Raw genomic sequence first — 27,555 nt, 5'->3', positions numbered from 1 at the left:
TTGATCCAGTAGGTGGTAGTCAGCATCCGCCCACTGCTTGCCTCGCAACTAGAATCAGAGATGTGATCAATTGACGAATCATCCCCGCATCCTCACCGTTTTGTATCCAATGTTGAAAATTGCCGTTTTCAACGTGCTAAGCCGTTGGGATTTCGTCCCCATGTACTTATGCCACCTACACAGGAGTCCCAAATTCCTATATCAGACTAGGCATCTTTATACATATAAATGATGGCTATACCTACCACAAAGCTCCATCAAGGAACACAGCCAAATGTCATTAGGCACCCATGAGCACTTTAAGTGGCAAAGCAATGATGTGAGTTACATAGATGAATTCATGGTAACCTCGTTTTGGGAATCACATAATAAAGACTATCCTTGAGACTCACCAAAGTCCATTGATGATGATGTACAAGTAGAAAGAAAGGGCGTGTGATAGTGTTGATGCAAAGAGCCTTGTTTATATGTGAGCTGGCGTGGGAATTGTTGTCGATCGAATTGATAAAGTGGTCAAGCATCTTGAAGTACAGTATTGTGTCGAAGTGATGGAAGATCACAGCTGATAAATCCACCTTCCACTTGAAAGTTGATTTTTTTTGTAGGTGGCATAAGAATGCCCGTTGGTTGCCATGACGTAAGGGTGTACTGTCACTGTTGTCAACGCCAGCATCTTTATCGTCCTTAATCTCGCCGTTCATGTTATCAGCCTTCTCTTCTACCTCGCCGCTCTCATTTCCATCATTATCCACTTTAGCGTTGTCATGGTCACTGTCGTCAAGACGACGCATCCGCTTCAAGATGGTATGTTGTAAGACACTTGCCATCGTTCGCGCTGCATCAGCATAACTAGCCAAGGTATTGATGCTTGAGCCTGTGTATGCTGCGTCCAATTGCTTGAGATCCTTCAACCGGTTTTGCACACCTTACCAAGATAACCCCTCATAACCACTTATGACAATCTGCTACTTTAAACCTACCCATTGCATCGATTCGATCATAAAAACCCTGGGTCGTATCGAACCAATATTATTAAACTAGCACCAGCAGACCTATCTAATACGTAGTGCACATGTATGCGTATACTCTTAAGACACATGATTAATGATCATCCCAATTTATATAGCAATCCATTGAATAAAACATGTTTAACAAGGTGATAGTCGTATTAAAAAACCCGGTCATTGGCGCTAGGAGGGGTCGTGATCTCATTGATATGATGAAGATGGCACTACTGGTAGACATTTTCACGATCAGATGAGAAGCGCTCGCTCACACACTTCTTCCGTCCCATATATCATACCTTGACAACAATACTTATGGATCCTCACAAACCGTATACGCCATATGATATGTACAGTGGCCCACCTTCGAGAAACAATATGCCAGCCATGTCTTCCTCAATGCCACCTTACAATGGCCATGTCGCCGGCCCATCAGCAAGACGAGGCAATGGCAATTACAGCGGGAACTTTGGACGTGGAGGATATTCAAGCCATGGGGGAATGTCGAGAGGAGGAGGAGGAAAGAGAGGTGGAATGGCATCTAGAGGAGGGCATCATCGTGGTCCCAAGCCTTCACTTGATCAGAACAACTTCTTGAGCTATTCTTCTTCTTCTTCAACACCCTACCACCAAGGAGGTTTCCAACACCAACATCATCAGCAGCAACAACAGCCTATTGTTCCCTTTCACCAAAGAGCAAATGAATATAATATGGATGGTGGTGGAATGTCCTATCCGGGTCCCACTGTGCCTGATACTACTTCATATTATCATGCTTCAACAACACCATCACGTACTGCTACAACTACTAGGAAAGAGAATTTTCACTGGGATGCGAAACGCAACGAAGATGGTAAGAGTCTTTACATATTTTTACTTCCCTTGGCTGCTTGTTTCTTGCCAGTGTCTCTCTCTCTCTCTTCATTGTGATGTGATCGCGCGTGAGTCGAAAGAATTACACCTTGTTCCTTTTATCAAGCACTTGAATCGAGGATGTGAAAGGGTGGGAGTTGGTGGGAATACGCATCAAGATGTACAATGACGTCCCTTGCTACTTGCATGAACGCACACACACACATTATGATGAAACTTGAGCCTTGAGGGATTCTTTGAATGAACATCAGTGTTGAACATGGATATATACTTTCTTTAGCGGATCGCGTTACACAACAGATTGAGCAAAGAGCGGCGCGTGAGCGACCTTGCAGAACTTTGTTTGTGAGAAATGTTCAGGTATTATCGTCGACGTGGATCCAATCAGACCTCAATATAAAGCTGACAGCTCTTGTTCTCTCTCTCTCTCTCTCTTTCAAGTATGAAGCTAGACAAAGCGATGTTATGAATATGTTTTCACATTTTGGCGAGATCAAGGATATATTCGATCTCATTGAGCAGCGTGGCATGGTCTTTGTTACATTCGTACGTGTTTATTCTTCCCCCAAAACAAAAAGAAAGAACAAGCAGCTCAAGCATAATAATGTCATTTAGTACGATTTACGTGCAGCTGAGCATGCAAAGCAGCAAACTCAAGGAGCAGAATTGTGTGGTCGAAAGATTGATGTTCATTATTCGTTACCAAAGGAAGAGGATCAGAATACTAAATGTGGGAGATCAAGTAATCAGGTACCAAAAAAAAAAACAAACAAAGCCATCTCTTGATTGTTTGCTGAGTACGTCTTTCATTATAGGGTACATTGTTGTTCACCCTTAACAACACAAAGGAATGGCTTCAAGATGACCTGCTACATCCCTATTTCTCTCAATTTGGTCAAGTCAAGGTGATAAGAATACCTCAGTTTCGAAACCAGTCATATGGAAAACGGTGCGTGTTGTTTGTACTTTGATGGATTTCATCATGCTGATGACCTTTGTAGACAACGCTTTGTTGAATATTACGATTCTCGTGCATGTATAGCAGCTTACGATGCATGTCAAGGTCAACCTTATGGAGATGGCATATGGGATGTATCTTTCTTTTGGGATCATACAACGAAGTAAGTAGGATGGAGTCCAAGTGATATACAGCATGGTCAACTAATGCCTTGAAAAAGAGATAAAAGCGATAAGCCTGATCATAGGACGGATTCCACGCGATATGGAGCCGAAAAGAAACGACGACTTAGTGATGACGACTTCCAACGTGGTCGACGGCGACGTCGCAATGGCCCACAGCCACCTGCTCCACGTGATCCACGCATCAACCACCAACATCGAGATACATCATCACCTTCATCGAATAAACGACCTGCTTATGGCGACATACAACTTCAATCGAATGAATACAATGAAGAAAGGGATCGGATGGAGAAGGCCCAAAAAGCTCAAGAGGTAAACGTGGCACAATGAAACCATGATTGATGATCATTAACGACTTTTTGATAGCTGCTTACCAAGATCACTCAAACACCGGTTACGGCATCACCTCCTTCAAGTTTACCTCCACAATCACAGCCAACAATGTTTAATCCGCAGTCTACTACTCCATCACAGCAACAGCAGCATCTTGCTTATTCCATGCCAACAAGTATTTCAGCTCCAGCTCCAATCTCGCAACCTGCAACAGCACAAACAGCATCAGCTACACCAGATCAACAAGCACAATTACGAGAGCTATTAGATCTATTGGTAATTCAATCTATGGTAGCATTTTCAGGATCACTCTAATGACATGATCTATATAGATGGTAGCCCAGCAACAACAACAACAAATGCAGCAGCAGCAACAACAAGCAACACAGCCTACAATTCCCGTTGTACCTGCTGTACCTGCTACAACTACTACACAACAAGCACAACACCAACCTCAAGCAGTTCCAACCGACCCAAATGCTGCTCTCGCACAGCTTGCACAGGTTTTGCAAAGTCAACAACAACAACAACAACAAGGCACGCTTACATCTCAACCCACAGCACCTTCTTATGGCGGCGGTGGTGGATATACTCAATACCAGCAACCTGGTCCAGGTCAATAGTGCCATGTCATTTCTTACCAGCTCCATTTTTCATTGTATCTACTTATTGAATACGAATAAAATCGTTTACGTCTTCGTCATCATGTAGCCATATTTGTGCGAGAAAGAAGGAGCCGTTTAGGTTTACATACATACTACTTTTGTCGGCTTTATTACAATCTATCTAATGTACATACAATAAAAGGAAATCTAAAGCATCTGTCGCTCAAATAACCATGAACCCAATTCGTCCACTGGCACCTTGGTTTTGATATTAGCTTCTCCTTTGACACGTTGGTTGACTTCAACGACACCGGTCTCTAGTGCATGTTTACCAAGGACCACAATGAAAGGATATCCAATGAGCTCAGCATCCGCCATCTTGGCGCCAAACATTTGTTTGCGATCATCAATCACAATATCGTTGTAAAAGACACTGCCTGCATGTCCTTTGACGCGAAAAGCCATATCATTTTCAAGTTGATCATAAATGGATTCCGCCATGGAGAGCAATTTGGCGTTGTTGTTGCTGGTAGGCACGATGCATACGCGATAGGGTGCAATGCTGCTAGGCCATACAATACCACGATCATCATGACAGACTTCAGCTGCAGTGGCAACCAAGCGTGAAATACCAATGCCAAAACAACCCATTTCGGCAGCCTTTGGGGATGCTCCTCGTTGCTCGGGTAAAAATGTACAACCAAGGGCGGATGAATACTTTGTGCCGAGATAAAACGTGTGTCCCACTTCAATGGCTTTGACGGTTGTCAATTTGCTGTCGTGATGATTGCAAGACACACACACATCGCCTGCTTCAGTGGTACGGAAATGATCAGGGCCATGGGTAACCACGTGATCCGGTACATTTGGCAAAGGACCAACCGAGTCATCGACAAAGACATGGATAGGTGTTGTTGTTGAAGGTGATGGAATCGCTTCAGTGATAGCAGCCATATCAATCATACCACCCTCCGTAAAAAGCTGTTGTTCCTGAAGATGGGCTGTCAATGTCTTTTCCACCTTGAGCATGTTGATGGTTCGGCCTTGACGTGCAAGCACCACTGCTGTCCCTTGGTGCACTGGTACCCCTTCCTTATCCAAGCTTGCAAAACGAAGCAATGAGTGGGTCACAGGTGTCTTGGGAACCAGCCCTAATGCCTTGCACACCTCATTCTCTGCTCCTGCGTCCTTGATCTCTTCATCCTTGATAGCGTCATCCAATTTGCCGACTGCAAGTTCTTCATTGGCGGTATAGCCACAATTTGAACAGCTCAATAACGTATCTTCACCAGCTAATGATAGATAGGGTAAATCTTGATATCCACATTTCCAATCATGCCATTCATACCTGGGGATATTAAATGGTATTCGTGTGATTTTGATCCACCCATATTGCCTGTATCCGCTTCTGCCTATACCCATAGTAAGCATCCTCATCTCCATATCCATGCTAGTTTTATAGACATACCACAACAAAAGGAACTCCAATACGATGAAAGATTTTCTGATAGGCATCGGCAACCAAATCGTAGGAATGGTATGCAGCTTCGACCGATTCATCAAAGGTATACAGGTCTTTCATGACAAATTCACGTCCTCTCAGCAGACCAGCTCGAGGTCTGAATTCATCACGATACTTGCGGCCTATTTGGTATAATCGAATTGGCAATTGCTTGGATGATTTGAGCTCATGGGCCACCAATTGAGTGATTTCTTCCTCGTGTGTTGGTGAAAGAAGCATCTCGGTCTCACGTCGATCTTTGAGTCTAAAGAACTAGTCATCATCAAGCATGAGTATATACGCATCATCAATCAAGTAGGTCCATGCAGTAAAAAAGTACCTCTCCTTTGGATGCATTCCATCGACCCGTCTTTTTCCAATTTTCAGCTGACAACAATAGCGGAAGTGATAGCTTTTGACTCCCTGGATGTTGGATACCGGTCAACATTTTGTACACACACATCATCATCATCGTCATCGTGTTACTTACCAATAGCACCAAGCTCTTGATCAATGATGGTTTCAATCTTGTTGAGCATACGAAGACCAAGTGGAAGCATCGAATAGATCCCTGAAGCTGACTGTAACAAAACGTTGATACCATTGCCACTACTACTACCAGTACCACTTGCTTCTATATCATACCTTTCGAATGAATCCTCCTTTGAGAAGTAGTCCATGACTTGTCGATGCCTCGTCAGCCGATTGCTGTTCCTTGGTCATTGTCATAAACATGGTAGACAACGTGTTGCGACCCTGGCATATACTCAAGACTGTGAGCTATTTGGAATCTGTAGAGAGGTATAGTGCATGTCTTACAGTGCTTGTAGCCAAGGTGCGTATTGAATGTCGTGTCGCATGGTGTGTTGCGAACCGTCGAGAATGAAGGGAAAGCATTGACGATCTATTTACCGTTGACAGGCAACACGGCGGTGAAAGAAAGCAACGAGGACACCTAGATTCCGAATTAAGCTCTACTAACAGACATTCACCATCACCATTACGATATCATTTGAAGAGACTTTACATAAATAAACATGTTTCATTGCTAATCCACAAGTTCATAAGGGATTTACAAGGATGATTTCATTTATAAGAGTTGTTAGATTCGAAGCACAAGATACCCTTGCTCCTTTCATTATTGTCAAGAAAAGCTAACGCGTCCCATTATTAAGTGCTGTTGCATGGATCCAGTAATATTGTTCTATGTTTTGGAAGGTGCATGCACTGTTTTGAGCATTCGATATGTATGAGAAATCTCTTGGAGATAGCACATTGACTTCAACTGACATAGGATACTTGAATGAATAACTGTTCTAGTCTAGGGTATTGTGTTAAAATCTACATGTCGTTGCATCGTATACGTGATAGCATTCGGCAACATGTTTTCCATCATCTACCATACGATTTGACCTTGTTTGGCATTTGATAAGCGGGTCAACCTAAGCACATACCAAGCTCGCTTGCAAAGTTTGTTGTAAAGCCTCATAACGATGGTTTGTGTAGCATTACTCCAACAAGCAAAGCTTACCAACAACACTTCCATTATCAAATCCTCCCTATCCGGCAACCTTTTGCTTTCATATTTAACCAGAGGAATACCAAACATTCGTTCTTGATATCGACAAATGACTTAATCCAAAAGCATCCCTTTAATCCAACATTCACAAGACATGACAACAATTCTCACGCCCATATAAACAACGCTGTTGTCACCAACACTATCATACGTCCTTTCTTTCTACTTGTTTGCATATCATCATCAATGGCCTTTGGTAAGTCTCAATGACATTCTTTATATGTGATTCCCAAAATGAGGGTACCATGCATTCATCTATGTAGCTCACATCATTGCTTTACCATTTGTAGTGCTCTTTGGTGCTTAATGACATTTGGCTGTGTTCCTTGATGGAGCTTTGTGGTAGGTATAGCTATCATTTATATATTATAAGGATGCTTAGTCTGATAGGAATTTGGTGGGACTTTTTTTGTAGGTGACAAAAGTACATCCGAGAGGGTACTATATCAAAACGAAGAGATTAGTACGCTCTTTTCCTATCTTTATACCATTCCAAGAGGAGAAACATGTAGTGAATGCACAAAGAACACCCGCATCTACAACGACATCATGTTTGGCAGCACCTCAGAGAATAGCTTTGGTAGAAAAATAGATCTCCTGATCAAGTACGGCGATGATCAAGTGGAAATCTCCAGCAACGAATTCAAAGAAATGGGGTAAAAGCAGCATGGAAACAATACAACAGTGCAAGAATTATCGGATCAACGGCACCATTTTGGATTCCCTACAACGCATCAGTCCTTCCAACCCGGTGAAACAAGTAGTAGCAATGGACTGGCTCGGCTATGTTGGATACATGTTTGCTTTGGTGGATGTCGATGGTATTTACCACGCTCAACAAGTCGGCGTATTGCTGCTACCAAAATCAAATGGTGGTCTTGCATTCATGTTGGAAGCTACAAGTGCTTCATCATCTCGTTCGTTGGGGCAAAGAACGGTGGCTGCATATACAAGTGGTAGGCGATCGATGTTTTGCGCAAGGTCATTGACGTCGCTGACTCCTCTCATTTGACTCGCAACCATCATGACATCTTTTCACTCCCAGCACTCATCGTAACATCGTAAAAGAAAGCCCAAGTACAGCGTACCTTAATATTTGCTCCTTACATAGTTTGATCCTCCCCTTCCATTCACTTTGTCCTTTCCATCCTGGTACTCATCATGTACATACATACCTTGCTTATCGAACACCAATATTAACACGCTTTTCTATATCTACAATGCAAGATTGATGCCTATGACACTTGTATGTGTGCAGTGTGAAACATAAACTTTGCATTCATTTATCGTATCGATTCATATAGTATTCATTTCCAAGTTGTTGTGTACAATGGCATGCAAGAATCAGAAATCAATGACCCTCCCCAACTACGCATGCGATGTCTGATGCGAGCAGATGCATAAAAGGAGGTGTTGGGCTCTTTCTTTTCCCACTGCTCGCTTTCTAGTCGTTCAGATCAATCAAGAATACACTGGTCATTTCAGGCCAATAACCTGAAACCTTTTATTTTATGCACCATCAAATCAACTAATATGTATGTGTATGAGTAGCTTAATGTAACAATGATGATGATCCGAGATGGTGGATAGCTAGCTAGACAAGAACGGCATCTTAAATAGAGATCAGAAATCATGTGCAACATGAACGGGCATCTTCACGCGATTGTCATGGTTATAATAGTAGCCTCTTCCCAGGATCCATAATAGCATAGCATAGTCCTAAAGGTACCATCCTTTGTGTATATATGTATACGCCCCTATAGTCTGTGCGCCCACATGATAAGCATAGAGAGAGATGTATAGGGTGGTAACCAACCAACGTGGAGGTGGAAGGGGTTGGTGAGCGTATGCAAAAGTAGAAAGTGTGAGCGTAGGATATAAATTCGGCTGCCGCCCACTTTTGTTGTACGTGCAACCAACTATCGACATACTACCTGCTTTTCTTTTTCATCCCGTTCCCTCTCTGGACCTGTACATTACAGCATTCCTTTTCATTGAGAACCCGATCCTCTTGAAGGAACACCTCCATTTCGGCTTTGAACAAGTAAGGCTTTCCATTCTCAACTACAACAAAGAAACGGGGATCATTCAGGCGCAGAAGCGAGTGAGAGAGTGAGAGCGAGAGAGAGCGTGAGACTGGAACAACGACAACGGATCGCCCTTTCTCTGATCTGCCTCATCTTGACATTGCGTGGACCTGTTTGCTTGTTTGAGGAGAAAAACGGATCGAATACCATATGCTAACCATGATGATACTAGGGAAACGGCCCTTTTCTAATACAACAACCTCTTTATATGGCGACATCCTCGCGACTTGCATAAACAGCCAACAATGTCGAACGCTTTGCTATTGCGACTTTTTACATCCGAGTTTTTCAACTCATGGATCGCTGTCTCGTATCTCTTTCGCTATCCAGACAATGTTGGCATCCAGCACTATCTTTGCAGTGAACTGAAAAAGTTTCCCATATCTGAAGTCGAGTTTTTCTTGCCACAGCTCATGTAAGTAAAACCTGTCTCCTTGAAGTGAGCCCTTTCCCCCAACACAACAACCCCTCCACCCTCGCATTCTTTTTGCTAACTTGCATGCATATTTAGGCATCTTCTTATAAGTCGACCCACTGAATCAGTTGCACTCGAATGTTTCTTGGTGGAAATGTGTGAAAAATCAACGCATATGGCAATCATGGTAAGAAGAAGAAGGGATGATGATGATGATCCTTGGGAGATCAATAGGATATTAATGCTTGTTGAATAGAGTCTTTGGTATTTACAAGCTTACCTTTCAGACTTATCGGCTACACCATCGAGCTCATCCTTTGAGTTGTGCAAGCGGGTGCTGAACAAATGCCAGGCGATTGTGTTTTCTGATACAACGACGACGACAACGACCACGACTGCTGCTGCTGCTGCTGAAGAAGAAGATACCACGTCTCAACATGGAGGAGCATCATCCACGTCACTGAATGTTGGAATGTCTACACATCGAGTACGGGAGAATGTGGTGCCAGCTGTTGTGGGCATTGGAGCCATGTTGGCAGGTATTGGACAACCATTAATGACACGACCAGCGGGAGATATTGCTATTGCCCAAGGGCGGAGAACACGAGTACTCAGCATCAGCTCATCCAACGCACCTGCATTGGCTCGACGTAATACATTGAGTGGACCATCAACGACATCACCAAGACCTGATCATGAGGATGAGGATGAACATGATGGCAATGATCAAGAGGAGACGAGAGCAGTGTCAACATCATCCGATATTGTATCACCTATGCCTCATTACAGCCATCTCAAGCACGACTCGCCGTATCATTCAGTTTCACAACCAGATCTGCCCATCGCTAAACGCCGATCAGCGTACCTGAACTTGTTTGCCAGCTCTCCCTCGCTCGAAGATCTTCATCGTGGCAAGGCATTTTCAGTCTCCAGATACATCAAATCAGCCCATCAGAAACTTAATCGCAAAATCAGACCTTCTTCAACTCCTTCCAACAAGGCATTATCAGCTGTCTTTGATCCAAAATTGACTGCCATGGGTCAATCCACAGTGCCAACCAACTCAGCACCCCAATCACCCGCTTTATCCCAATTCTCAGAATCATCATCAGAGGATCCATTCAACAACAAGAAAGCAAGTGTCCCAAGGATATCCACAACTTCCACCAGTGCAGCAACAGCATCCTCGTCGGATAATGATGAAGAACATGAGGAGCATGAGGAGTCATCCGATGATGAAGAATATTCAGCTCTCTCCCAGTTGAGTCGTGATCATCGTCGATCCTTGCTGCGTTCCAATTATTTTCGATCCGAGATGCAATTCCTTTTGGCTTTGGTGGATATCGCTACTCGTTTGGTCATTGTTCCCAAACAAGCTCGTACAAGTGCATTGAACGCCGAATTGACATTGCTCAATCACAACTTGCCTGCCGAGATTTGTATTCCACTTTGGTGTCCTGCCACTGCTGAAAAACCTCATCATCATCGTGTCGTAAGAATTAGTCCATCGGATGCTGTCGTACTCAATTCAGCTGAACGTGTAAGTAAGGGGAATGGCGAAGGATGGTATGTAATGATGTATATTCATAATCGATATATAGGCACCTTATTTATTGATGATTGAGGTCTTGGATGATGAATTGAGCTTTGATGATGATTACATTTCTGCATTGCATCGTATGCGCCGATTGAAACGTGCAAGTCTCAAAAAGAAAAAGAAACAGCAACAGCAGCAATTACCACAACGTGTTGGATCTCCATTGAGCATTGTGTCTTCTCCAAGATCACCTGAAGATGAAACGATTGATATTGCAGAATCCCTTGGTAGTCCTTCTGGATCGATCATGGCAGGTGTGACGGATTCAATTGCCACCACGGGGGATGGTTTGGGTATCAACAAGCAAAGTTTGGATGAGTATGATCAACAATCGATTCGATCACCAACCACGCCTGAAGCATCATCATCATCATCACCTGTTCCTGTTGCACCATCGGCACGTTCTTCCAACGAGCAATCATTGCAATTACAACCCACACCACGTGACCGGCGTTCCGAATTCTCAGCAGGTGTCTATGCAGAACGAATGCGTACAGCAGCTATCATGTTGGCCCAATTGCAACAAAATGCCCATACAGCAAGCCCAGCCCCTGGCAAAGGCAACACGCCATCAGCCAAGTCGAGACAAAATACAGAGGAAATTCGTCAACGGATTATCAAAGAGATGATGGCCCTTGAGGAACAACGCATGGCAGCCATGAAGAATGGTGATGTTAGCAGTGGTGTTGTAGAAGGAGGAGGACCTAGCCCTGGAACCACAGCAGCAGCAGGTGCAGCAGCTGGAGAGATTATTGAAGATGAACAACTCGTACAATGGGTGGTTGATAAGGATGATCCAAGTGGTAAGTTACGAAGTTATACATTTTTAAGGATTTCTTCACTCATCATCATGATGAACAATAGCGGCTGTGTTTTCCGAAGATTGGGAGGTGAAAAAGGCAAGGATTCGAGCATCATCACCCTATGGACATCTTCCCAATTGGCGACTATTATCAGTCATTGTGAAGCATGGATCCGATTTACGACAAGAGCAATTTGCAGTCCAATTGATACGTGAAATGCAAAGGATTTGGGAAGACACTGGTGTAGATGTCTGGGTGAAATAGTAAGTTATTATACAAGGACGATTTCCCGCACACACACACACACAAGAGTTGCTTATCAAGGTAATCTCCCTCCTTATAGTTTCCGAGTGTTGGTGACATCTGACAGCTCAGGATTGATTGAGACGATTCGAAATACTATTTCCATTCACTCCATCAAAAAGGAAGCATATACCCGGGGGTGGAATACCAAAGGCACTGTATATACTCTTGGCGAGTACTATGAAAGGGTAAGGAGTGGTGGTGATATGGGGGATTTGCTGAATGCTGATATTGTATGGATACACACGTAGCACTTTGGCCCACCTACATCTGACGAGTACATAAAGGCGCAGGACGCGTTTATGAGAAGCTTGGCTGGATACTCGATCGCATGTTATATCTTACAAATCAAAGATCGACACAACGGCAACATTCTCATTGACAACGAGGGTCACCTGATTCGTAAGTGCATTTTATGCAGGGTTGATGATGATGACAGGTTGTGAGCTTATACATGTATGCATTCACACACACATCACAGACATTGACTTTGGATTCTTCCTCTCCAATTCCCCTGGATCTGTTGGCTTTGAAATGGCGCCCTTCAAGCTTCCCCAAGAATACATTGACTTGATGGGTGGTGTCCATGGCGAGAAGTTTGCAGAATACAAGGCATTGATGAAGGCGGCTTTCCTTGCTGTACGAAAACATTGCGAGAACATCATCTTATTGGTAGAGATGATGTGCAAGGACAACAAACTACCATGCTTCCAAAACGGCGAACAGACCGTGCAGCAGCTTAGAGATCGTTTCCATTTACAACTGACGGAGCCTCAGGCAGAAGAATTTGTTGACAAGATGATTATGAGCAGCTGCTGCAATGTGTTTACACGCCTTTACGACACTTATCAATATTACTCCCAGGTATGTTGAGTTGGTTGGTTATCGCATCATCCTGCAAGATGATATCTAATATGGGGTCTTTTATATAGGGAATCCTCTAATAAGTAGATAGTATATGTATTTCTTTCTTTCTCTCTTCCTACATAAAACAACAACCCCACCTAATTTATTTGATCAAGGCAAGAAAAATGGAAACCAAGTGAAAAATGTGAAAGGGGTTACATGTAGAACTGTTGTTTTCTTTCTTTTTGCCACCCCCTGTCGTACCTCGTCCTTTTCTCTTCTCATTCTTTGCAAAGCATGAAAACCAAATACACAAACGAAACCACGATCCAAAAAAAAACCTCCGTAACTGAAATTGGTGCTCTCTTCCAAATTCACATACCCATCACCTTTCAGAGCAATCCTTCATCGATTACATAGCACTGACACAGCAAGCAACACACACACACACACACACAAACGTACATACCCTTCATCGATTTCGTTTCTTGTCGCAGTAAAAGATACCAATGGCATATCCACCAACGAACAACCATACCGACGGCACCGGAGAGGCATGGGATGCATTAATGGCAAATGAGGTATGTGTTAAGGGACATACACGGGGGTGTGTAAAAAGAGAGAAAAAAGCGCGCGCACATGTGAGCAAGGAGGTTGGTTTTTTGTGTGTGTGTATGTGCGAATGTGTGAAAACCAGGGGACGTGTATAAAAGGACACTGTATGCCTGTGCAAAAGGCTAGGATGGAACGCTGATGTGGGATATTCTTTTATCTCATAGCAGTTATATCAAGACCTGTTTCATCTAGACCAAAGCAAGCAACGATCTTATGCACAATCAGTGATGGTACGACGTGAAGGAGATGCCATTGTTTGTGGATGCCGCTGACATGTTTTCTTTGTAGCAACAAGATCCACTGATATTTGCATCCTCATCGGCCATGCTGGTCAACACACCTGCTGATTTTTGGATGGATCCTTCACCCCAATGGCATTGTGGTGGTTTGACATCTTATCCACCACCACCCGTAAGTGTACATGAATGCTTTTCTTATTGCCTATTCTCATTCAAATGACAAAAGGTGACCCCTTCACCCACACGGTCGCAACAATTTATCACCGATGATATACGACAACCACCTCGATCCACTCCCATGATACGTAAAAGCTTTGTTCAGCATTCACCTTTACGAAGCAAACGTGCCAATCGCAAATCATCCACCTATACCCGATGGACACCAGAAGAAGATGAATTGCTACGTCAAGCAGTTGCTCTTCATGGACCACATAAATGGTCATTGATCGCATCGCACGTGCCCAACCGTACCCCTATGCAATGCTCTACACGATGGCTGGGTGCATTAAAGTATGTTTGGAGTCACACACATGCCATGTACCTTGTTGACGTTTATCTTTTTCATAGTCCCAATATCCATAAAGGTCGCTGGACCGAACATGAGGATGCCGTATTGCGGTATGCGTATATGGAGTTTGCCGGCATTCCTGATGGTGAAGGTGGTTTCCAACCAATTCCATGGAATAGGATTGCTGAACGCATTCCTAACCGCACCGGTATCCAATGTCAAGCTCGGTGGACTGAAGCCTTAGATCCATCCGTTCGTAAAGGGAAATGGAGTGAAGCTGAAGATGCTTTATTACGTGCCGGCGTTGATAAATTTGGCCGATGTTGGATACGTATTGCTGAAACGGTGCCTGGTCGTACACAGGTATTCATATCCATAGCAACGTGGTATCATAGCAACGGCGACTCATGTTATCGTGTTTTTAGAGACAATGTCGTACTCGATGGATGCAGATCAAATCAAAGGAGGATAAACTGCAGGGCAAAAAATCACCATGCAAAAGACCAGCATGCCCTACACCTATGGATGATGCAGCTGAATTATCAAGCTGTGCATCCACCGAGCCAGATTCATCGCTTGATTTTGCCGCTGCCGATTCATCGTTACAACATCAGCAGCAACACAACACTTTTCGTCTTTTAGATGATCTCAGCATGTTTGATCCACAACATCATCACCATCATCATCATCCTTATCAGGACAACAAAATGGCTACCCCGCTTGATTTGTTACCTACTTCCGGTAGTGGTGGTGGTGGAGGTGCCACCCCGACAACAGCTGAAAGTACCATGGCTATGCATCACGATAACAATGCACCTGCTCTGTCAACAACGTCAACAGCAGCGGCAGCAGCAGCAGCCATGACAGAGGATCCATCATCTTTGTTTGCATCATTTTGATATATGTTTTCTTTATTGTCTACCTACCTACCTACCTATCTACACCTTATGCTAATGTTTACATACACACTCTTCATCTCTTTTATGCGCAAAACAATCCCCCAACCACCAAGAGAGATATAATCATCCCATCATCAGTATATGCAGAAAAGAAAAATATACACACACAACGCACAATGCCGTATGACGACGTTGGATTAAAACCTACCACGGTCCCCTTTTATGGAAAGCAATGGAGATAAAAAGGGGGGAGGAGGGAAACAAAGAGAACAAGTCCAAATAATACCATGATCTGATATTGAATCTTATCCACACGATAATGGACGATCCCGCGGATACCCTTTCTCTCGCACACAAATGATGTTTCTAGAATTTTACACATGTCAACAATCATCACACCATACACACATACACAAAATTATTATCAAGCAAGCACATGTCATACTCGCCCATGATTGCAATATATATTTGACATAAGACATTGTAATAGAGAGGATGAAGAAAAGATATGAACAAATGGGTTGTACAAGAAACATGATAAGGGAGAGGGGTGGGGTGGGTAAATAAAGCTGAAAAGTAGAGCGTGTTGCGTGTGTGTGAAAAATGATATACATGAGGAGGAGGATGATGCACGAGCAATAAAAGAAAGAGTGAGAGAGTGTGAGTGAGTGAGTGAGTAAGAGTGAAAAATGTGGGTATGAAAAAAGAGACATGATGCATGTTATTGTTTGTGTGAGAATGTTTGTTTCATGGACGATAAGCCGTTGGTAAAGCGATAGGTGGAAGATGAGGAGTGGGTTCCGATGAAGGTGGTCTGGAAGCGATTGATACTGCGGGTGGCGGTGTAGTGGGCGGTAATGAAGTTGCCGGGGTGTTGTTGCTTGTAGGTGCCGCGGAAGCCAGTGATAAGAGAGATCTCGCAATTTCTTGCTCCTGATCAGGTGGGCACATGGTACTCTTTGGCGATGTTGCCGGGGTGTTGGTTGTTGGGTCAGCTAATGCAGCATCGATTTTTGATAGCATAGACACTGTCTCTTGCAACAGTGATGATAATCGAGTGACTCGATTTTGAAGTTCTTGTCGTTGTTGCTTAAGGTCTTCGGTCGATTGACCATGTAACGGGTGATGATGAGGTGATACAGCTTTTGGATGGTGGTGATGATGTTGATCAAAGATGAGTGGTGGAAGCACAGTCTTAATCTTGATATCTTGATTATCATGGGTCCCCACTGGAACATGGTGATGAGGATGATGAAGCGGCGCATGGATAGGCGGCAAGACAATGTTTGGTGAGGGTGATGATGTAGCGGATGTTGGTGGCGATTGCACAGGATGCCATGAAGGTGATCGCGATCCCACACTACTCGTAGATGAATCGCTTTCTTCTTCAAGAGGTGGTGATGTATTATTGTTGTTGTTGTTATTATGATGAACACGCTTACGTCGCTTATCGGATGACAATGATGATTGTTGCTTCTTATCAGCATTGCCGCCTGTTGAGCATCGCTTTCGACGTTTGATCACTGTGCGCATCATGGTAGCAGGTCGATGCACATGATGAAGCTTGTAGTATAATCCACAAGCATTACAAATAGTCTTTCCTGCAGCATCACGACGCCATAAAGGTGTGGTGGTTGTTTGACAGTTGGCACAAACAGCATCTTGAGGAGGTGGTTGTTGTTGTTTCTTATCATCGACAGCCACAGTAGCTGCTGCTGCTGCTGCTGCTGCTGCACGACATGGTTGACAAGGTGTCCCATCTTCGGTAGCATGCGAGCAAGAAGGTTGCTTAGCAAGCTTAGTGGGTGGTTGTGTCAACAAAGCCATTGGATGTGGATGTGGGTGTGTGAATGGGTGAGTGAAGGAAAGATAAGAAAAGGGGATCAGAGTATTGAGTAGTGAGTTTTGGTGTTTGTGGAAGATAAGAAAGAGGGAGACTAGAAGGAGAACACCTGCACCGACAGATTACGATTGATCTTTTTTATCGGCCAATAAAAGTACATCATCAGACTCAACTTTCACACGCTCCCCGCACACGTTCCATGTCGCTCCATACGGCTTTTGTTTCCATCACCCAACACACCATACACCATCCAAAGTGTCACGGAAAACTATAATCTTCTTTCTCCCCCGTTTTCCGTAAATTTCTATACCCCTTTATCATCTTTGTGGTGCACATCATCCACCACAAGTGAAGCCCAGATCCGCTTTCATTATAATCGCCAGCCAATGGCCTTGCAGTCTATATTTTTTATCACTTACGGATCTTGAATTTTCGTCACTTCCATCATGATAACGTCCGTATTCCCAGATCCTTGGTTGGTTTACATGTAAATGACAACAATGTGTTGTAAAATGAGCATAACCCATGTAAATCATCCCATGCTATCTCATGTAAAAAGAATAGCATGCTGATAAGGGGGATGTTGCTTTCATGTTGAAACACAACAACGATAACAATATGCTAACAGATAAGACCACCCCGGCATGCTACTATTTTGGGTAAACGGGACTCGTTCAAACCTTGTTTTCAACGTCCCTTGTCCCCCATACACACAGCGTGTTCTCTATAGCGTCATTGGACTTCGGGCGATCAAAAAACAGCCGCCACTACTAATATACTGTTGTTGAAATGGTGTTTCTTTTAAAACATCTCCGAATTACAAATGTACAAGTGCTATAAATGTAGGGTGAAAAAGGGACTATTACTAAGTAATGGTAGAACAAGATGATGATGATGATGATGAAGAATGAAGAATGGGGTGATGTTACAGAGGATAAGCGACAAAATGGGTTTGGACACCAGCACTGACCCGATCCCAATTTTTCATTTCCAAGTCGTGTTTGATGTTGCGTAGCTCCACTTCCACTTGTCGTCGTCGCTCCACTTCCTTATCCATGGCTTGCTCGTGCTCCGCTTTCACTGTGGCCATCAGCTGCCGGAACTCCTTTCGTAACGTCATTGTTTGTCCATCACGTCCAATCCCTTCTTGTACTTGCTTATCGGCCAACTGCTTATCAAGAAGCTGCTTTTCCCTTATCAATGTCTCCACTTGGCTCTCATACTTTTTGCGCTCGTGGTTGAAATCGGTAATGTTACGTGTCACTCGATCGTATTCCTTCAACACAGCGCCGAGCTCAGCTTCCACACTAGCCGTTTGTAACATGAGGGCTGCTTCTCGTCGTGTATATTCTTCTTGTGCTGCCTTGAAAGCTTTTTCAATATCAGAGAGTGGTTGTTGCTGTTGCTGTTGTTGTGATGATGATAGTGATGGGTTGTTGTTGTTGTTATCTATAATCTTGTGCACCATATCGTCCAGCGATTGGCACGAGGTTGCGACCAAAGCTTGGCTGATCTGGTGCTCGAGTGACACGCGGTCATCCAGCTGCTTCTGCAATTCCACTTCGTGTTTCCTAGACATGTCGAGTTGCTGTTGCACACGTTGTATTCTTTCTTCAGTCGTATCATTTTGCTGTTGTTGCTCCTTATCGATCATCATTTGACGCAACTTTTCCTCACATTGAGCTAATTCATCTTTGAGTTGTTGAATTTGCGCTGCTGGAAGCTCCATCTGCGTACGAAGATCACGTTCAGTTTCCTTGGCACGTTTAAGCTCATCTTGCAGCTGTTTTTGCATTTGTGTTGATTGTGCTCGTAACTCTTTCTCTCGTTGTTTGGCTTGTTCCAAAGCATCCTTCAATTCATCCAATTCAGCGGTAGAAGCAGCAGCTGGTGGTGGTGGTGGTGGCTGTTGTTGTTGTTTTTTCAATAACTCATGCTCTCTTCGTTTTGCTTGCTGCAGCTCCTTTTCCAATAACTGAATTTGGTTATCTCGATCACGTCGTGCACGTTGTAAAGCATCCTGCAAATCCTGTACACGACCACCCTCATGTTGTTGTTGTAATCGCTTTTCCAAAACATCCAACATTTGCTGCACATCACCACCACGCCACTCGATTTCAGCTGCATATTGCTTCACCATGTGCTCGAGCCGTGTAATATCTTTTTGTGCGACACCATGATTGGTCTGTGGTCGTTGTTGGATCGAATGGTCTTTGGCAAGTGCACCGGCAAGATGCTGCAAATAACGTGTTTGGCAATCACATGCTTGTGAAAGGATAAGGTGCAGCTCATCAATCATTGTATCAATATCAAGGGTGGACGAATACATGTTATCAACAAGGCCAATGTCTTTGCTGTGTGTTGCAAGTTTGAGTAAGGATGCGATGGATCGTTGAATATCAGTCTCCACGTGAATCCGATGACGAATGTGTTCTCCTGATGTCTTCAAACGTTCGTGTCTCTAAGTGATTTTTTTTTCAATGTCAATCAACAATGCATGGCAACGTCATCACCACTTTCATTACCTGTCGCATATTTTCTGCATCAGTAATACTCATCGTAGGGAACTTGGCGGACGTGATATGTGCATGAGTCGCTACAAGCTGGTCAACAGCCTCCATGGTACCTGATGATAACAATGACCATTCCTCCTTTTTCCTCATGTCGTCATCATCATCATCATCATCCATCACTGCATATTGTCCCCATGGCAACGGTGCACCAAAAGCTGTCAACCGTTTCTTGTTGCTATTGTGGGTAGATGATTGTTCAAACATTTCTTCGTGATATCCATCGTCGTTGCTACTCGTAATGCTGCCGCTTCCACTAAAGCTGTTAAAGCTGGCTCGACTGAAATCCGTGCTTGAACTCGTAGGTCGTAATGGTGATTGAATTGCCGTTGCTGTTGTCGTCTGCTTAATGCTCTTTGCATCTCCTGCGACTTTCTTTGTAATCTTCCCATTCATTGTCGATTCATCCATTGTGCTGGGTTTCTTTGTAATCGAATCAGACGCAGCACCAGCAACCTTGCTTGTTGAATTCTCCTCCTTAATTGGCTGCTGTATTTGCACAGAATCAATGCTGCTAGATGATGTTGATGTAGTGGGTGACTTTTTGCGAGATGCACGCCTCATGATAGTGGTCTGAGTGTTGCCTGCATTGTCGATAGGATCGGGTTTGTTGATAGTATCATCGGATTTGATCTCTTTGGATGTGGTGGACGATGTCGATTTCGATAGCTTAGGTTGTGGTTTGATCGTAGAGGTCGTTGTTGTAGTAGTGGAAGCTGAGTTTTTGATGGTGTTATCAACATTGCTGCTTGCAGTCGTAGTGGTAGCCGTATTGGATGATTTGGAAGTGGTGCCTTGACTCACATTCATCTTTGACTTCCATGGATTGGCTGAAACGTTGCTGGATGCCGCCATCTTTTGAATTGATGCTCGCACATTCTTTCTCGATTCAGGTGGTGTTGTCGATGGTTTGGGAAAACGGCTGCCAAGGCCATTACTGCTGTCTTTTGACGTCTCCGTTCGTGTCACAGTCGTCTTATTAATATTGCCCAAAGGTGGTTTCGCGTCATTTCGGTTGGCAAAGAAAGGATTGTCTTTAAGCTTATAATTGAGTGGTGGTCGATTGTTGGTCGTTGAGGAAGTCGATGGCTGCAAGAGATTCAACGGTTACACTTTGGACCTTATTCTTCACACCCTTCCCTTGACATTACCTTGCTCATTCTCCAATGACCATCAGAATGTGTGGAGTGTTATAAAAGGAAAGGAAAGGAAAGAGGGAGAAAAGGAGAACGTGTGTAAGAGAGAGAGAGAGGGAAAGAAAAAGAAAGACGTACGGCGTCGTATAGTTGTTGTGCCGTGCATATACACCTTTCAGGCGAGTGGTTTTTTTTGTTACCAGCAAAAGCTTGCCATATTAGGTTTATGCCCATCACCCTTTACTTGATGTCGTTTAATCCATTGTGGGTAGTTCAATTCATTTCTCGATGAATGATTAAGAATGTTACTATTGAAAAGAGTGATTTGATGCATGTATCTTTCATCCTTGGCAGTGTAATGGATGCCTTGGTCACCATGATTACTTTACTACACGTGCATAGTATCATTCAAGACGATGGCTCCGATTGAAAATGCTCAGCTGCATCAAGATTTGAAGCTAACGACTTTCCTCGCTTGCGTCTAACAAGGAGGAATAGATCAAGATGGAATAATTGCCTATACTCATTCAGCAGCAGTAATGACCACCGTCAAACTTGACCTCTCCACAATAACCTCCTTCCTTATTAAGAGGAGCTGATAGTGCCAATCTCGACTCCTGATAGCACAATTCCCTTTAGTTCATTTGTTGATCCTTTCCCTCTCAATACAGGTTCATTAAACGCTTTTTCTCCTCAATGTCATACCTTCCTACCGGTATTTGGCAAGGATGATGCTTACACAATCACACGCCCTCCTTCAAAACATGCTATTGTTGATACACTATCTACTCTCGGGATAGAAAGATATGCACGCTTATGCGAGCAATCATGTAGATCCCTCTTTGTTTACCCTTTTTTACCTTTGCATATTTGATTTCGAGCGATGCATTCTGTAAACACTTTGTACCCTGAGGGATGTCTAGCATTGGGTGAAACAATCACAGCACAACCACAAATCTGGTAGGTAATACAGCAACCCAAAGACTCGGTTGATGGCATCCACGTGACTTAGCCCATGGGGAATCGTATATGGCTTTCTATTCGAGTTGACGATATCATCATTTATGCAGCACTTTAATAATAGTATCATGTTGGTTCATATTACCTCAGCGTTATGCATCATGGAATGTTTGGTGTATTATCCAACGCTGTGGAATTGAATAATGATAATGGTTGTTGTTGCATAATCCATACATTGCCTATTTTGATGCGAGCTCCAAACTATACCACCCAACACCATCAAGGAAGCATTTAGAGCCATTGCTGTATGACACGGTTGATCCTTCCATATACAACTTCATTATGCGGCTGGTGCATCTAAGCTGGCATGATAATAATGCGTATGCTATCCAGCAAGTGACATGATGTAAAAACCCAAATGCATGACACGCCTTGTGTACAGTACCACACTATGAATTGGGACCATGTCATTGGGCTAGCTGGAAGGGTAATTCATCTCCATGGGTTATTATTGGCATCAAACATGACATGACTACTAATGCTTGAACTATGGCATTATTAAGGCTGGGTTATAATAACTAGCTCGATAATCTCGCCATCTTTATCGATGAGCAATCGATGGCATGTATGTCCGGGATGATAGGTGTGACGGATATTTGATGAATCAGCTCATCTGATACGTGCGCCTCGTTTTTCACGCTGTCATCACTATCCATGTGGGGCTCCATATCGGGGAACACAATCATTGGGTATGGTATTTCCTTTTGAACAAGAAACGAGGTTCATTGGTAATGTTCATTGGTACACATGTGGAAACAAAAGTTGATTGTCGTGGTATTTTCTTACTACCATGGCTTCTTGATCATCTTTTTTGTCTGACTTGACCCATATGTTGGCTTCTATTTTCGTTCTTGCATTGTGCGACAACGTGGTATTACGTCCATCAGCAAAAGATGTTAGTGTTTTCTCCCGGATTTATCCAACAACATTAATACCGCGATGGCAAAAATCAGGTTAGATGGTGAGTGTCTTGATGGGTTGATATGGTATATCTTTCTCACACACACCACCGCCGCCACCACCATCTTGTAGTAGTAGTAGTTGTAGAAGAAAATCTGAAAGTGATGACATCCTGGGTTGAGATGTTGTTGCAAGCGCCCGATTGTGCTTGCGGTTGTTGACCCATCTTTATAAAGAATATACATGTAACAACGTGGAATTTACAAACTATTATACATCGACCACACGCTTAATACGGCTGCAATCACTAAGATGCTTGCCACGGTACTTGATGAGGTATTCGCCATTGTCTTTGAAGGTAACAGTCTTATTCACAGGACATCCCTATTATTATCAACATGCATGATTCAATGTGAGATAAGGGGTTACATATAGGCAAGTGAGTAAAGCGTACCTTTGGGTTATTGGCACACTTGTAATAAATGCTTTTGTTGCCTGATCCTTTGTGAATGGTGTTGCCATTGTTCTTCCAAAGATAGTCGTCGTTGTAAGGAAACTCCCGAGTTTCGATGATCATGGTGATGGCCTGCATCTCCCGTCGACGACGTTTATTGCTGTGGTTCATTTGTCGGTTATGAAGATTGTTGGTATTCTTCGCATTCATAATGTGTGTATGTGACATAGGCATCGGTGGTATTGGCACCTTATTAGAAGGAGGTGGTTGAGGTGCTGATGGCTGTTGTGGTTGTGGTTGTGGTTGTGTGGGTGTCGACGTCTTATTTTTAACGGGCATCAACGTTGATTCATAGTAATAATGGTATGTTGTCGTATTGCTTTTGCTTTTAGATGCTGCTGTGGTCAATGGTGGAGTAGTGTTGTTGGTAGCATGATGATGATCTAATGATGATGCTGGCTCGGATTCTATAGGAGCAAGAATAGATCATGGCGTTAGTGCGATCTCATCTTTTGATGTTATAGCACACACAAACACACTTACCATTGAAAGCGGGCCTGTAAAAAAAAAACAAGTTTACATGTAAAGTGAGCAAGCAATACTCAAGCAAGGCACAATTACTTTTCTTTAACGTACCTTTTACGGCTGTACATGTTGCTCATAGGCTCTATAGGTGGATGTTGTGTCTTTGGTGGTGTTGATGAAGATGAAGGAGCTGCTGGGGGAGGAGGTGGTGGTAAAGACGACCTGCGTTGTTGATGTGAATGGTGTGGGTAACTGTCCATCAATGATGGCAATAAAAGCGGTGATCGTTGCTGCTGATGATTTGCAGATGATGATGATGGAGGTGATGCTTGATGTTGTTGATGAACAATGGTAGGATGTAAAAGAGTCGAATGATAGCTGATGGATGGTGACTCCCGCTGCTGTTGTTGTGATGGTGGAGGTGGAGGTGGTGGAGGTGCATCTTTATTACTAAACGTTTCCGCGGAAGAAGGATAGCTGCGATCGGGTTCGGGAACCGATCTGGGTGAACCCAACGACGAGTTTGTCAATGGAGGAGAAGAGCTCAACTTGGATGGATCCATAATCGAAAGTAGCGATGGCAACGAATGGCGGTGTTGATACGATGACGATGATGATGCCTGCTCTCTGTCTCGATCTCGTTGCAATACATAATCGATTTCTTTACTTCGCAGCTTAGCCTCTTCAGCTCTACGACGATCTTCTTGTACTTTGCTCATAAGGATAAGCTCAAGCAATTCAGGCTTTTGGCTGTATTGCTGCAAGATGCCTTCAAGTGTGCCTGATGATGTGCCTCGTGACATTGACCTGCTTGACTCGGGTGATGGAAATGTGCTTTCAGTGGACATCGCGTGGAAAAGAGAGGGGTGAAAGTGTATGGGTTTTGAGAGGAGAAGAAAAAGAAGCGGGGAAGAGAAGAGAAAGAAAGGTGGAAAGACAGGTCTGTTATGATGAAAGTGACCAATCTGCTATTTTTGTTTGATAACACAGAATGAGTGATGGTATCCAATCATTAGTGCACCTTGTAAAAGTGGGACCTATATCCCCAAGATGCTCCACACACACACACTTTTACCCCGCACTACTTTTTATCGGGTAATCACATGCATTGCTTCCCCGCCTCTTCCCCTTACCGCCGTTTGTACCCATTTTTGAGCGTTTGGAATAGATTAGCTTGGGTTAGGTTGGCTTGATGTCAATATACTAAACACTGCATGAAGGTATCACATTGCTCATTCTTCCCGTTATCATTGTATAATGCAGCCTTTCAGTTCCCACACCTATGTGGTGTATCAGCATTGGGTAGTTCCTTAATTGGTTGGGATACAGCGTGCACGATAATACAATCAAGGAAATCTTTAGAGGAAAAGGTGACCTGATCACAGGTGTATCATATAATAAACCCGATGTTTTGAGCAAGTAGGGTCGCCAGGGTCCCGGTGTCTGTGAATGTAGTGTGCGAGATTCTTTGCATTACGTAACGGAGAAAAGCTGGTTGCTTTACACACAAGCTGTGAATGATGGAAAGTGGCATGTGAGGAAAATTTCCACGCACCTGTGCATGTGCATTTGAAATGTCTGTATGAGGATAGATGATGGGAATGGGTATGTTGGGTATGGTGTTGCTGATGGGAGAAATCAAGCAGGGGATTGGGCGGGAATGCTAAGCAAATTCCCATTTACATATTTGGGTGAGCTCGTAGGGACCAAAGGGACCTTGCTTAGTAACACCCATTTTGCCTATCTCCTCACATTTGTGCACCCCGCATGATCGGAAAGATGATTGATTTTGTTCTTCATATCCACAGCCACAAGAATGATTTTTCACACGGCAATCATCACCCAACTACTTGCCTTACGCCCAATATGGCACATCCCAATACCATTCACATTTCACATCTTTCATTCATCTTGAAGCTATCCTGCCCCAATCAACATCCACACTCACACACCTTCATTTTTTGGTGCTTTTCTTTCCTCGGAGGCACATCCAGCAACCCGATTTGCTCCGTATAAGCCCGATAAGTGAGGATTGAAGGTTAAAACATGAGGCGGTTTCGTATAAGTTATACTCTTTTGTAGTCAAGGCAACGTTATTTTTGACAACCTTGAACAATCCAAACATCCATAAAACCAAAACCACCAAACCTTGTTAAGTTGCCTATCGGTCTTATATGCGAACAAGCGAGGAAGGGATCCTATGGGTTGCTATGGGTTGCTAAATCCCAATATCTGGATCCAATGGTCGTTGCGTCAATGTGATTCATTCGGAAAAGCTCGCTCTACATGTACACTTACATCACTGCTTCTGAAAACACAACATGTACGGCATGAATTATCTCACGTTCAATCATTTTTTTGCTTGCTGTGGCTAACTACATGATGTCTATATCTTCTCGGAGGGATGTTAAAGGTGCGACTGATTTGGTAATGCGGCGTTCCCAGCCAGCTACCATTTTTTCTCCTCATTCCTTTTGCTCGCTGTGGCACATGCACACGTACACACGGCAATCTTAAGTATACATCTTTACCGGGATCGCTTGGTTCCCGACGTTTTGATGACCAAGATTACACATTGTCTAATTGAAATGCATGTATCATATCAAAAGGCAATGAATACATGTGGTATATTCGTGGCGGGATATGGCGGGTAGACGCAAAGATCTTTCCACGTGGAACAACCACCTCGATCTTTCAGCTTTGCAGCCACCACACAATCATACTATGTCAATTTGCATCACGTGGTACCATCGTTATATCATCTATATCTTTACCTAATACGACCTATACCTTCAAAGGAATGTTTGCTTGTCATCTGCTATATGGCCTACTTTTACAAACACCATTAGAGTCATTATACTTGGCTCTTGGTTCAAAGATGAATCTCAGCCGGCGGTCATTTTGCCTCTGTTCGAGATCTGTGCACCCTTGATCCGAGCACCCAGCCATATTTTCCTAGACCATCCCATCTTCGAAACTCCTATTCGCCGAGAAAGCGTCATCATTTACGATGCTATTTTCTTTGCTACTTGGTTTGCTGTATCCTCCGATTATGTAATGCATGATAACCATGGCAACGACAATCACCGCGGGACCATGATGAATGCATTTCATACATACCTTGTTCCTGATAAAGCTCAACAGCATAAAGCACGATGATGCTTTAATCAATCTTTGTCGCTTTAGCATGCGAACTATGAACCTTTAGCGAATGATACATACGATGATACAAATGATCTGATCCCTCTTTCCAACTTTCACGTTTCTATCCCTCTCCCCTCAACCCAGAAGCCAACCAAGTGATCCACATCTTGCATATACAGGTTGATAGCACAATACCCTTATACATAAATGTTCAATCCAATTCCATCATTCAATGAAAGTCGAAGAATAGCATATTGTAGTGTGAATGTTTATGAAGTAAATACGATACAGGAACAGCATTGCAATTTGAAAACGATATGGGCAGTGTATCATATAGAGGAAGCAGGGGATGTTTCATTGTATTCTTGGTTGCTGCCGCCATAAACATCCTTCATTCATGATTGGAAATAGCTGCTGTGTGCATTAACTCGAGTATTCCAATACCAACACCTTTCGTCAATTCCATCCCATCCATCATCATCTTCAGCCGTATCCACATGATATGATCCATCCCTTCTGACAACGTGATAAGTAATCACCATGTTTCTCATTGCATCCACCCATCCATCCACCATCACCAATCCAAATCCAGCATGTTGGTAGAAAGGAGCCC

General features: G+C 43.5%; 7 protein-coding genes across 7 annotated transcripts; 3 read left to right on the top strand and 4 right to left on the bottom strand.

Moving 5' to 3' along the window:
• Positions 1-1,319: 1,319 nt before the first annotated feature.
• O0I10_009155 (uncharacterized protein) lies at positions 1,320-3,976 on the top strand (the record flags this gene model as incomplete). The annotated part of the gene is made up of 9 exons (XM_058489152.1): positions 1,320-1,857; positions 2,158-2,237; positions 2,319-2,423; positions 2,493-2,627; positions 2,693-2,826; positions 2,879-2,998; positions 3,056-3,332; positions 3,387-3,629; positions 3,686-3,976. 9 exons carry the CDS (start codon positions 1,320-1,322, stop codon positions 3,974-3,976), a joined length of 1,923 nt encoding a protein of 640 aa, XP_058340033.1.
• A 189-nt stretch (positions 3,977-4,165) lies between these two features.
• O0I10_009154 (proline-tRNA ligase) lies at positions 4,166-6,194 on the bottom strand (the record flags this gene model as incomplete). Its single annotated transcript, XM_058489151.1, has 6 exons — positions 4,166-5,250; positions 5,307-5,370; positions 5,427-5,732; positions 5,800-5,882; positions 5,950-6,040; positions 6,105-6,194. The coding sequence occupies 6 exons, from the start codon at positions 6,192-6,194 to the stop codon at positions 4,166-4,168; spliced, it is 1,719 nt and encodes a 572-aa protein (XP_058340032.1).
• Positions 6,195-9,370: 3,176 nt separating this feature from the next.
• Positions 9,371-13,187, top strand: O0I10_009153 (uncharacterized protein; the record flags this gene model as incomplete). Its single annotated transcript, XM_058489150.1, has 9 exons — positions 9,371-9,540; positions 9,637-9,727; positions 9,797-11,080; positions 11,142-11,940; positions 12,002-12,203; positions 12,284-12,431; positions 12,495-12,645; positions 12,725-13,107; positions 13,176-13,187. The coding sequence occupies 9 exons, from the start codon at positions 9,371-9,373 to the stop codon at positions 13,185-13,187; spliced, it is 3,240 nt and encodes a 1,079-aa protein (XP_058340031.1).
• Positions 13,188-14,028: 841 nt separating this feature from the next.
• Positions 14,029-15,350, top strand: O0I10_009152 (uncharacterized protein; the record flags this gene model as incomplete). The annotated part of the gene is made up of 4 exons (XM_058489149.1): positions 14,029-14,115; positions 14,170-14,453; positions 14,511-14,814; positions 14,877-15,350. The coding sequence occupies 4 exons, from the start codon at positions 14,029-14,031 to the stop codon at positions 15,348-15,350; spliced, it is 1,149 nt and encodes a 382-aa protein (XP_058340030.1).
• A 747-nt stretch (positions 15,351-16,097) lies between these two features.
• O0I10_009151 (uncharacterized protein) lies at positions 16,098-17,177 on the bottom strand (the record flags this gene model as incomplete). Its single annotated transcript, XM_058489148.1, has 1 exon — positions 16,098-17,177. One exon carries the CDS (start codon positions 17,175-17,177, stop codon positions 16,098-16,100), a length of 1,080 nt encoding a protein of 359 aa, XP_058340029.1.
• A 941-nt stretch (positions 17,178-18,118) lies between these two features.
• On the bottom strand, positions 18,119-21,825 carry O0I10_009150 (uncharacterized protein; the record flags this gene model as incomplete). The annotated part of the gene is made up of 3 exons (XM_058489147.1): positions 18,119-19,654; positions 19,719-20,852; positions 21,760-21,825. 3 exons carry the CDS (start codon positions 21,823-21,825, stop codon positions 18,119-18,121), a joined length of 2,736 nt encoding a protein of 911 aa, XP_058340028.1.
• A 1,264-nt stretch (positions 21,826-23,089) lies between these two features.
• Positions 23,090-24,646, bottom strand: O0I10_009149 (uncharacterized protein; the record flags this gene model as incomplete). The annotated part of the gene is made up of 4 exons (XM_058489146.1): positions 23,090-23,203; positions 23,274-23,740; positions 23,817-23,830; positions 23,910-24,646. 4 exons carry the CDS (start codon positions 24,644-24,646, stop codon positions 23,090-23,092), a joined length of 1,332 nt encoding a protein of 443 aa, XP_058340027.1.
• Between the last annotated feature and the right edge of the window lie 2,909 nt (positions 24,647-27,555).

This window comes from Lichtheimia ornata (assembly GCF_029851405.1).
Source record: "Lichtheimia ornata isolate CBS 291.66 chromosome Unknown scaffold00052, whole genome shotgun sequence".
NCBI lineage: Eukaryota > Fungi > Mucoromycota > Mucoromycetes > Mucorales > Lichtheimiaceae > Lichtheimia > Lichtheimia ornata.
This window is presented reverse-complemented; position numbering and strand designations above follow the sequence as displayed.